The sequence below is a fragment of the Sphaeramia orbicularis genome, chromosome 22 (genome assembly GCF_902148855.1).
Source record: "Sphaeramia orbicularis chromosome 22, fSphaOr1.1, whole genome shotgun sequence".
Lineage (NCBI taxonomy): Eukaryota > Metazoa > Chordata > Actinopteri > Kurtiformes > Apogonidae > Sphaeramia > Sphaeramia orbicularis.
In genome coordinates, this window is record NC_043978.1 from 33,877,164 (window position 1) to 33,889,582 (window position 12,419).

Below are 12,419 nucleotides of genomic sequence, written 5' to 3' on the forward strand. Positions count from 1 at the left end.
GAGGCTGAGCTCAACATTGAAACCCACACAGGTCGATGTACTGCAACCACCAACCCACTGCCGTTGTAACAACTCTAATTGTTTCCTGTCTTTGTTTCGTTGATTTGTCTCGGCTCTTGACTGCTACTAGCGGCTCAGTGTGTCAGTCTTGTTTTGACTTCCTTGTGTGCAAACCTTCTCACTGGGAGGGCTGATTTGAGTGTCCTATTTTTTTCGTTTGTGTGTGCATGAGAGAGGGAAAGAGAGCGAGAAGAAAAGAGAAACACAAAGGCTAATCATTAAAGAGCTATTCAGCCCTGTTCATTTAAGTGTGGGAATCAGCAGGCCCATTACTGTCAATGTGTAATTAGCTGATTAATAAACAGGGGGACGGGGAGTGCTCCAGGAAGGCCTGTAATGATTGTTTTTAAAGAGCATCACATGAGAGCTTATTAAGACGGTAAGATGGTTCCATTCAACCTCCCATTATCACCTACAATAAATGAATGTACTGTAATTCTCCTATTGACAGAAAACCTTTGTGTTTTATGTTTTCATTGACCTTGACGTGGAAGCTGTTGACTGTAGGTGTTCGTATTGTAGTCAGATGAAACTGTCTCTTGCTTTTATTCTTTCCTGGATCCTGGGGCTCCACGATACCGGAAAAAAACTGATTGATTGCAATATTTTTTTTTTCTGTGATATATATTGTCATATGAAAAATGGTTGCAAATCACTTGAGTAACTCTATATGGAAAGAATTAATCGCTGTAGAATTATTCAGGGAATTTTGCCCAGGAGTGTATGGCATAGGATTTATAATAATAAGAGCTGAAAAATAGCTTTTTAAGTGCCAACATTTATGCATAAATCATTTGCGTATTACATTATTTGAAGACACTGTGGTTGTCTGGTTTGTCCTTTTGTATATGTAATAATTCCATACAACATGCATTGCTTTACTTCTTCTACTGGTGGTGGGACCTGGTTTGGTTGTTTGATAAACTGATCTTGAATTATTGTGATTATTGGTTCATTGTAGATCCAGAGCCTAGATGTATCCCACCAAAAAACTCTGTGTATCCAAAGCTCCAATGTATAAGATTTAGGAGAAATGGAATTTAACATGCATGAGTATCTTTTCATTTATATATATATAGTAACACAAAAGTGAGATTTGTTGTGTTTTTGTTACCTTAATATGAGTCTTTTATATCCCTTGCCTTTCCACCATGTCATGATGTGGCTGCTTGTTTCTATAATAGACTTCCTTTTAATTTTAGATTTTATAGCAGGGGGCTACCATTGTTAACGTATTAACTAAAAAGCCCAGAAGAGACACAAATCAGAAATAAATCACGGTACAGCAAACTTCGCTTACAGATTGTTATTCTACTTTTGTATGAAGCAACAAGTGACCTGTTTGAGTTAATTTGCTATATTTGATTTTGAATTATGCAATTATACTATATTATGTAGATTTGCTGTAGGCTTAGTAATATACACTGCCAGACAAAAAAAGGTACTACCTGAATTCAACTAAGCAAATAGTTATGAATAATTACTGCGGTGATTAATTTATGTGTTTCAACTGAAAAAAAGTTCTTTAATCCTACTACAGTGAGCAGCTTTTCATTTCTCAAACATCCATCAGTTTGATAGAGAGCATAAAGATAGGACTGTGTGTCAGTGGAGAAAGGCCATTTGGTCTGATGAGTCCAGATTGAACCTGTTCCAGAGTGATGGGGGAATCAGAGTGAGAAGAGAAGTGGATCATTTGATTACCCATCATACCTAGTGCCTACAGTACAAGCCTGTGGGGGCAGTGTTATGATCTGGGGTTGATTCAGTTGGTCAGGTCTAGGTTCAACAATGTTATGTGTCCATAAAATAAGGTCAGCTGACATATTCCAAGATAAGGACCAGGACTCATCAGGCTCAAATTGAGAAACAGTGGTTCAAGGAGCATGAGATATCATTGACACACATGGATTGGTCAGCACAGAGTCCAGATCTGAACCCCGTTTAGGATCTTTTGGATGTGACAGAAAAGACTTAATGCAGGGGTCTGACTTTTCCATCAATACAAGACCTGAGCCAAAAATTAATACAGCTATGGAGTGAAATGTTGTGAGATTACAGGCATAAACAATGCTTCAAATGTGTTCTATATCAAGCTAATGCATTTTTTTCTCTTAATCTCAAGAGACTACATTCTACAGGTCAGTTCATGTCTATTATTATGTTAAATATTGAGCCTGCTTTCTTGATCACAGTTTGACCTCAGGACAAACATTTTAAAAAAGCTTGAAAAAAGCATATATCGTGTCCTTAATGTGGCCTTGACCTAGAATTTGAGCTAGTATTTGTACGCCCTGTGCATGTAAACACACTACCTCAACCAAGTGCTCTACGTTGCATCTGTGGTATCTGTCAAAAATAAATAAAAAATAACCAACCTGACATTTTGATCCAGAGCTTTGGACTATGTTTAACCCTAGTGTTTTGGGTTGAACCTCAGCAACAGTTAGTCATCGTTCCCTCAAGAAATATTAATCAATTATCTTGCCCGCCGGATCAGTTTGGGGAAGAAGTCATCTGGAAAGAGGCACAAGCAGATATAATAGGAACGAGCAAAAGCACATGCCAGTGAATGCTGTAATGCCTAATCCTTTGAGACAGCCCAGAGCCACAATGTCACTTCTACTTCCCTTGTCCTCTGCTCTGGGACTGCCTCGCAAATGTCTTGTGTGACCGCCGCTAACTTTTTTGGGTAGATCAGGAAAGATTTATTTATCAACGTGAAGTAGAGGAGCAAGAAAGCATGTTAGGGAGTGCAATTGTTTTAGAGTTCTTCTGTCTTCTGTGAAAATTGGCCCCAGTTCTCTTTCAGATATTTCCCTTCACTCCCAGAGACAAAAAGCTTTTAAAGGTGAGCAAGATCAAGAGAAAGAGGATGTTTAAAAGGGAAGGTAGTAAGTGAGATGTGAACGTGTGATGAATGGAGTTTAAAATATACAGCTTCTTGCACAGCATAACTAGAGGAGGGAAGTTAAGCCATAGGAGCAGCACAGATTGGCCTTTTAATAACCATGTCCACAAGTCATATGGGGCCAAATTGGATTTGGCTCACTTGACCAAAACCTCATTAATACTTAACCTATTAGGATAGAATTGCTTCAAAGTTTTATTTCAATATACCTTAAACACAGAGTGATCCATGAATAGTGGACTAAATTTAATTTTTATACTGGAGGCTGTCTGTTGAAACAGTCGAGGGAAATGTGATTTATGTGAGTATCTTTTACTGTTTGTTCTCTTTGTTGTGTTACATGTCCAGAATATGATATGCACTCTCTTTTTCTTTTGCAGCCTACAGCCCATTTCATAAGGATCACCAGAGAGAAGAGGAACAGAGGGCCGGTAACACCTCAACCCCAGAGGCTGTGGGGGCTTCAGGGGCATCAAGGGCACATGGTTCACAGTCTAGTGCTGTTCAACCAGGCCTCATTCAGCACCAGAGTTTACCGTTTCCCCACGGAGACCATGAGGAGACCTGAAAAAGCCTGAACAAATATACCCAAGCCTAGAAGAACAAGACAGATGTAAATGTGTGGTGCCAGACACTGAAAGGCTAAACTTCTTCCTTTATAAGTTTGTGAAAATACAAAGCACATCGTTACTCTTCAAATCAGCATGTGACTGCTAAACCCAATTTTTCCAGGTAGTATATTAAGCATGTCAAATGGTAATGCAATCAAGGCTTGTTAATCCCTCCGCCATCTCCTCCAAGAAGATGGCAGCTTCAAGAGGCCCCTCATTTGACTCGGCAGCTCCTCCTGTTTCTACTCGCAGTCTCAGGGCCACCTGCTACTACACAATCCAGCAATTATGTCCACTCTTGTAGTTCAGTGTTTGTCAGCAGGGACACTGGGAGGATGGTCAGGTGAGGCTCGGTGGCTGCGGGGGAAGTGCGCTCTGCTTTCCACCAGCGAACGATTGCTGTGGAGCAACACGTAGTGAGCCCAGAGACAGGAGAGCATCAGAATGTTTAGCTACCCCATGCTGCTACAGAGTTCAGAGAGGCGACCACCAGAGGAGAGCCGTATAAAGTACAGGCTTCCTATTAGCATGGATTTAAAAAGATACAGTTTTTACAAAGGTGCTCATTAGCACAACACAGAGGGAGTGTAGTTTTAGTCCTCCGAGGGCCGCCTCTGTTCTCCACAGCGTACCATCCATATTCAAATTTCGCTAAACGTACAGTATTTAAGTTCAAGGCTCACTACAAATCTGTTTGAACAGTCTGTTTTTCAGTAGTGGGTGGATTAGTTGCTTTTGGAACTGTGGATGAGAGCCAGCAGAGAGGAGTTGGTGCAGCTCTTGGAGACAGGAGAGAAGAGTCATACACAGTATTTTCACCTACCCTTGGGGTATACATTTCCTGGGCTCTCTCGGCATCAGATGCATTAAAAGATCAATGGCAGCATACAGTGAGATCAGACATAAGAGTTCTGTCCACACTGGTAAACAAATAGGTTTTTCAGATAAATACCGTATATTTTATGTAGTATTCAAGCGATGTACATTCTGCTTGACCTAAACCATTAAGATATACTGTTTAACACTCCAACACACATTCACTACACACAGAAATATGTGCATATATTGAATTTCCATGCGTTTATAAAATGAAAACTTACACCGCCTGACCAAAAAATGTAACCAAGCAAATACATAAGAGCCTTCTGTGGAATAATTACAGCTGTGATTAATATGTTTTATCTGTCCTTTAACTCTAACTGATGCAGTGAGTAGCTTCTCATTTCTTAAACAACTGTCAGTTTAGAGCATACTGAAGATTGGACTGTACATTGGAAAAGGTCATATGGTCTGATTAGTCCAGACTGACCTTGTTCCATAGTGATTGGCGCATCAGGGTGAAATGAGAGGTGGATGACGTAATTACCCATCATGCCTAGTGCCTGCAGTACAAGCCTGTGGGGGCAGCATTATGATGTGGGGTTGCGCCAGTTGCTCAAATCTAGAAACCGCAACATCATGTGTCTGTAAAATGACAGAAATAAATGCTGTGACATTGCATTAGCTTATCAAAACACTGGTGAATGCACGCTATAATCAAAACTAAACATGGTCCGGCGAAGTATTTGAGACATTAGTGTTGGACTTGAAGCTTGTTAGAAATGAGAACTGCTTCATTTATTTACACTAGGTCCAGCTGAGCAAAATACATTCTTTAGTAGATGTACAAAATATGTTGTCATATAGTTTTATATATATATAATGTTTGTGTAACCATGTGTCTGCATGTGATAATAATGCACTATATGGAAAAAAAATATTGGGACTCCTTGAATTCAGGTGTTTCACTGTCAACAGGGGCTGGGCCACAAAACAATAATGATAAATGTCTTAATTTTATGTTGTGGTAAATATCGCAGTGAATTATTTTGTGAGTTTGTGCTTAATTTTACTTAATGTTGAGATTTTTATTATTAATGGTTGTATAAAATTACATGAACATTTTTATCTTTATAATATTTCAAATCAAAGGGAATGAGAAACTGGGGGTGTGATGTTTCCCAATATTTGTGTCCATTTTGTGCATATCTCCTACATCTCTCTTGATTCACTTCATATGGGGACATATACATGATCTATGGACTTTATGGAATCCAATAGTGAGACAAGAACAGAGTGTACAAGTTTTAATTCAAAGTATGATGGAAGTCTTCCTAGCAACAAGAAGGGTCACTTGGTATGCACAGTCTGTACTGATTAGGAGATAACTTTTTAGTGAAATGAACTACACTATTATCAGCTACATATTGCATGTCTTTTCAGGCACTTTTAAAGCCTTATTCAAGAGAAGAATCGCATTTAGTAGAATGAGATTTGCCAATTAACGTGAGTTATACGTCTGCAATAATCCGTCTGAGAAGGCTTTATGTGATCATGTTGGCCAGGGATGACATTTATAAATGCTGTGTGTGCACACTCGTCTAAATGGATGCCTCACACAAGACATCCTGCCACAGGAATCAGTCAAAGCGTTGAGGGAGAGCCCCACACCCCACACCTCCACCCCAGGCTTCTACTACTGCAGCTTGACCACAGTGGGTGCAGGGAGTCTGGTGGTGCACAGGCTCCACCTGGGTAACGCATCTGATTGATAGGAATAGCACAAGTGGAGGCTCGTAATTAGAAAAAAGAAGCTTTTGATAAATACATTGATGGCTGTTGGGAGACATATGCCCCTGAACACAGCTGACAAGTATTGACTGTGTAGTGTTTTACGGAGAGCTTCGCACTGTTGCCGTATCCGTCAGTCTGTGTTTTGGTGCCAAGACATTGATGGGGAAGAAGACACATCAGTTCAGATACAGTTCCATTAGTGGCAGTAGAATATACCTCACCTGCCTCCATGGTAATTAGCAGTCACCATAATGACATCTCAGCCGGACCGTATGCCCCAAAATGAATTTCTAATGGCCAGGAAGTGGGGGAATGGCTTCCGTGCAGCCAGTCAATTGCCCTGTTACAGTTAAGGAATCCAGCAGGCTGGTACCGCTCATATTTCATCCCAGGTAAAGATTACCTGTCAGGCCCATGGGAGATGTATTGATCTGTTTTCCTTTTTCCGCCAGCAATCACCTGACAAAGGCACCTAGGAGGCGAGTGAATGAGTGATGCCTGGTCTGTCTGCTCCAGTGTGGTGGCTTCTAGTGTCCACTGATGGGTGGAGAGGTGATGAGGAAGAAGGAGAGATAATGCAATCATAAACTGTGTTTGAACCTCCTCTGTATGCATACAGGGCAGCCCCTTTGTCCTGCAGGTCACAGGTCAGTGGGGAATTTGCTTTTTTTCCACTTCCTTTCTTGTCAGTAGCGTTTGTTCTGCTGTGTAGTGCGTAGTTTTGATAGAAACACATGCAAAAGAGGCTCTCTGGTTCCTGCTGACAAATGCATGTTGCGAGTCACAGAAGTTCAACTCACTTTGGATTTCAAAAACGATCTGGTTTGATCTGGCCACCCTTCTCACAATGAAATCCGACCTTGTGTGGTCTCTGGGTTTCCCTGTGGTGATGCTGCACAAGCAAAGATCAATATATTTTACATTATCGCATGTTTTCTTGGCAGCTAAAAGTATTTATATATTTGCCTTGTTCAGTGGAATGTCTACAGTAATTTTATCCACGAAGCCCTGCATTTAAAGTGATTGCACTGTATGTGTATTATTTATGATATGATGCATAATTATTAGTCCATTAATTGAGGATTTAGGTCTGAGGACATTAAATTCATAAATTCAATTTGATGATAGATAGAACAGTAGATAAGTCCCTCTTATTTTGTACTACCATATTTTTTAATTTCACTTACAAGGATTTAAATATATCTCCCTGATATCAGGGCTCTTAGGCAGCTATCCACATTTGATACGTAGTACAAATAGCATCTTATCTCATAGGATGTTATCTTTATATTTAATAGCATTGGAGGCATGCCTAATTGCTTTGCAAATGATCTAAAGAGGATTACTCCACCCTTAGAAATCCTGCACGATGTCGCTAGATGTTAGAGACATTACAATGGTAAAATTCAATCAAAGCTGCAGTGCAGTGTTTGTACATTTTGCTCTGTTGTACATGAACATCATGTTTGGTCAAAGTAAATATCTGCACCAGGTGCTTTCTCCGCTATTACTCCTAAGAACACATATGAATGTAGACTAATTCAGCAAGGGTGTTTTAAGACATCTTGTTTATTTATCACATTTCTGCATCTTTGAAAACAATAAAATAGGATTGTTTAGTCATCATGAATTCATGTAATATCATAGGTGGTATTGTAATCATTCCTCCATGCTATTAGTATTTAAAGAAACAAAAAGTGTATGTATTCCAAATACTGACTTTGTGTGCAATAAATGGCTTTTGAGAATTATGACTGAGGCTTTGTGCTGAATATATATGTATACATACAATTACATGTTAGTAGTATGAGTATCTACAACTTAGATTCCACTTGGTGTAGACTGAAACCACATTACTCATTACTGGAGTTAAATAGTGCACAGATAAAATTAACCATCAAATATTTTGATATGATCTATTCCACCAGCTACTGTGATTTGCCACCAAGAGAAAAAAATACCTGGTTTTACTTTAATCAGATACACTGATTCCAAATCTGAATTTCTGTGTCATATTAGGTCTTTCAGTCTTGTGTAAGTCAATACACAGCCATTAGCAGCAAATCACATCCAGGCTTAGTTCTATAACATATTATGTAACGGAATTCAGATAGCTGCCAATATCTGAAAGAAAAAGTTGGTGCAGAAAAGAGAAAGGGGTGCAAAACCGATAACTAAATTTTCACTGGACCACAGATTGGAGAACTCACCGGTGATGAGCAGGAAAATGTGGTAACCTACAGGAACAAGAGAAAAGACAAAACAGAAACAATTATGATCCAAGCTGATGGGATACTTAGGTTTATTGTCCACTGGGCTTTATGTTCATATCTATAGATGAGTTGAGGACATACTATCATCAGACTGTGAATACACAATAAAAAGTGTAGGGAAAAGACTGGAAAATTTATGTTTTTTAAAGTTCACATAACTCAAAATCCTGACATGTTGAAAGATTCTGATTTCAGATTTAGAATCAGCCTGATTTAGTCCAGACAATATATTCTTATCACCAATGATTTTGAAGAAAAAAAATGGAGAAAAATGAAAGATACATCAACATAGCCTTAACAGTACACTCTTTTTTTCAGTTGTTCATTCATCTCTTATCATATCCCTATAGAAAGAATATTTTGAAGAACAATATGCATCAAAATCTCCTGTTTTCCCTTGAAAAGATACTTACAAATCAAACATCCTGTATGTCCAATCCTCTACAATGAGGCAGTTTAATATCGATGTATCATACTCCGATATTTGGAGCAAAACAACCTGAACTTGGAACATGTAATAGAAATATTTTCCAATTATTCATATACTGAGTAATTTAATATCACATCTGTCAGTATTGAAAATAAGTGTTACTGGTAGCTCTAGATGCATTCCACAGTGGATTGACACACATCCACAAGATTTGACAGTAGTCTCATTGAATACAAATGGAAGTGAGGCCAACATCCCCGTGGCCAGTGGAGATTATCAGTAGATCCCCCTCTGTTAATCTTGTGGCTGAATGCTGAAGATGTTGGTAGTCACTTTGCCACGTGTTGAGAGTTGGAGCAATTCTCTGCGCTCACCGGTGGTCCACGGTTACAAATCACATCATCAGCTGTCTGAGCACCCACAGCCACCTCTTCTCCACCAGATTGATGGTGAAATGGAGGAAAAATCAATGACTTCCTCTCGTCAGAGAGAGCCAGCTCTGTCATGTTTGGGAGTTTGATGTAACCGTCTCTTACTCTCTCTGCTTTACTTCGCTATGGGAAATTGAAAGCCCAGTTTGAACAAAGTGACAGACTGGAGTCTCTCAAGTCAATATAATGACCGATTTCAATCTGCTACTTTACTCATGGGGTATCGGGAGTCTTAGTAGCTGGACAGATCACAGTGATCAGATTGAGTTGAGTTTATAGTAAAAGATGATTAGTCTTCATACTGACTTGTACGCTTCTGTGTAGGTGACCCCGTGAGTAACAGCAGTCAGTTTTCTTACTAGTCACCCCCTTGGGAGTCACCCTCCATCACCTCATCCTTATCACAGCTATGACACACTGCGACTGTGAAGCAAGGTTTCCTTTCACTGCTTGCTGTGAAATGAGCAAGCATCACTGAGCTTTTTTTCACTCAGACACATGTTCCCCCTCTAATGGGAAATTCAAATATCACATATCAGCTGAATGCAATATTCACTTAGCGAGAGATAACACTACTTGATGTGTCTCATGTATCCAGTTCAGAATAGGCACGGCTCAGTCTCCCACAGCACAACTGGATCATGACACCAGATCTGACTGGGAGGCTCGGTGTATAAATTCTACGTCTGAAGCTTGTGTGCAGCCTCTTTATTCACTCTCTTCTTTATTGGTGTGTGTGTTTGTGTGTGTGTGTGTGTGTGTGTGTGTTGTTGCTGTTGTGCATTTGAGGCAGAGCAGATTCCAGGGCATCTGTGCTTGTCCCACTGCTTCTCCAGTGTCTTACACCAGCACCATCCCTTTTCATTTCTGCTGGCATTCTAATCAGAGCGTTACGAGCTTCAGCGGGTGAAGTACGCAGAAAGTTGTGTTTCCTGACAGCCAATAAAAACCTTATAATCTCCCTGATTCAAGTGGGCCATTTAAAAAAAATACTAACTAGTGCTATCACTCAGACCACCCCCTTCCCTTTTTCTTTAATGCCCTTTTTTTATTTAATATATTGCCCATGAAAAATGAGAGACTCCCGCTTCGCCGTGTAGATATTTTGTTGCTGATGATGCGAGACGAATTTCCATCACAGCTTTGTTTCCAGCGGGTGAGCGGATAATCTTTTACAGCACAGGGAGGGAGGGCACCACTCCCATCAATCTCCAGGGCTTATAGCCATTGCGTGGTTTCCGTACCTGACCAAAACGCCTGCAGGGTACCGCAGTCAAAGCCCACTCAGGGTCAGGAGCCACCAGGAGACATGGCTACACTGGGGGCTCACTTATGGACCTGGTCCCCAAGAGCACCCACCTCCCAAACCCTCCTTAACCTGCCGAACCGTGTCTTTCCTCTGTTCCATTACTCCTGTCATTGTTATTATGTCATTTTTCTAACAAGGTGGTCACATCTGAGAGAGCAGCATTGCTTTCCTGCTGACAGCCCTGTGAAACTATGTTTGCGGTGAGGGCCTCAGCAGCTCCTTTTGTCAACACAAAGCACCACATTTGCTCCAGAGGGTTCACCTTTCCTTGATTCCCAGCCATATTTGTTGTAAAGCAAAGGGTCTTGGTTTTAGTTGTGGCATCCTGCCCAGGCCGCCTCTTGAGAGGGGCCCCTGGTGGCCCTGTGATGGTGTAGTGGCTGGCAGGCGTGCAGCATGCTGCTCTCCGCACCCTGCTGCCCTGGCAATCGCCTGCTGCACGGCTCCACCCGTGGAGACGATGCCGCTCTGATTGACAATAATGGGAAGTGGCAGAATCGATTGGAGACAAGAGAGGGGTGTGTGTGTGAAATTCTCCCGGAGCTTCCAGTCACAGACCAGAGGCTCTGGCACCACTCACCTGTCATCTCTGCAGCACCGGGATTAGGGCCTGTGACAGCAGAACAGCCTGAGAGAAAGATGCTGTGGCCGTCACCGCCACTGACAGCCTGGAAATGGTGCCCTTCCTGCACACTTACACTACATATATGTCTCATTAACTGGCTGGGCTCAAACACTGCACTGCTCTTTGATGTTTTTTTATGAGAATAACATGCAAGACTGGCTAAAATCTGCATGTGCAAATGAAAACATCATTTTAACCTCAAACCGAGACAAGATAAAATTACTGAACACAAGAACATGAGATGCAGACTAACCTGAGAGGTGGATGGTAGAGCTTCTAATGAGCCATTTAAGTGAGTGCTTTCAAAAAGTATCTAATGTCAAGGATTAAAATAGCAGTTCACCTTGTGCTTGGGCATTGGATATGTGTGTGTATGTATGTGTGTGTGTGTGTGTGTGTGTGTGTGTGTGTGTGTGTGTGTGTGTGTGTCTGTGTTGCAGCAGCGGATGGAGGGCAGGTGTCGTGACAGAAGGGGCACTCCATTCTCTAATTGATCGACAAAAGATGCACATGAAGAAGACGTTAAGGCAAAATGAAGTCATAACAGTGGATTGAGACATTTATTAAGTCAGACGAAAGGCCCTCAGAAACGTTGAGATTGTTTATTGATTTTTGTGTTTTGGCTGGCTGCGCAGGAGTAATCGCTCGTGCTGCTGCCACAGCGGCTACGGGGCTCGAGTGCAGCCAAATGTTCAATGGGGAGGCACTGACTTCCTCCTTAAAAGAGGCAACTTTGAGCAGCAGACCACAGTGTCTTCATTACAAGTGCGTTACCATTTATAGAGTCCTGACGGGATACGACCTAAGTGTATTACTGAGGAATGCCAACTACTTTCAAATGATGTGAAACATCTTATACTGCTGGTGGTTCCAGCGGTGTATTTAGTATTTTATAGAGTACCACAGTATCCACATAGGTGATTCAAAAAGAGACTGAACTGAACTGTTTTTCTTTGCAAAAATAACTGCATAAAATGTGTGCATTAAAAAAAATTGTGCATGATTTAAAAACAAACCTTACATGTAAGTATCAATGTTAAAGCACCTCATTATCTGGGACTGCACGGTTTAATATTTCTTAAATGTCTTTTACTATTAAATATAGGCAATGATTCAAACCTCACAGTTAATGTTAAATAACTGACAAATCAACACA

General features: G+C 40.8%; 1 protein-coding gene across 3 annotated transcripts in view; it reads left to right on the top strand.

Moving 5' to 3' along the window:
• LOC115413612 (G patch domain-containing protein 2-like) overlaps window positions 1–12,419 on the top strand; it is a 61,414-nt gene that overhangs the window by 23,528 nt on the left and 25,467 nt on the right. For 2 of the 3 annotated variants that reach the window (XM_030126600.1, XM_030126601.1), the window contains exon 10: window positions 3,352–7,954. In XM_030126600.1, coding sequence (XP_029982460.1) covers window positions 3,352–3,539 — 188 coding nt within the window. In that variant the 3' untranslated portion in view covers window positions 3,540–7,954. Of the gene's footprint in view, window positions 1–3,351; window positions 7,955–12,419 lie in introns of those variants that run through there. The other variant, XM_030126602.1, reaches the window with a different exon arrangement.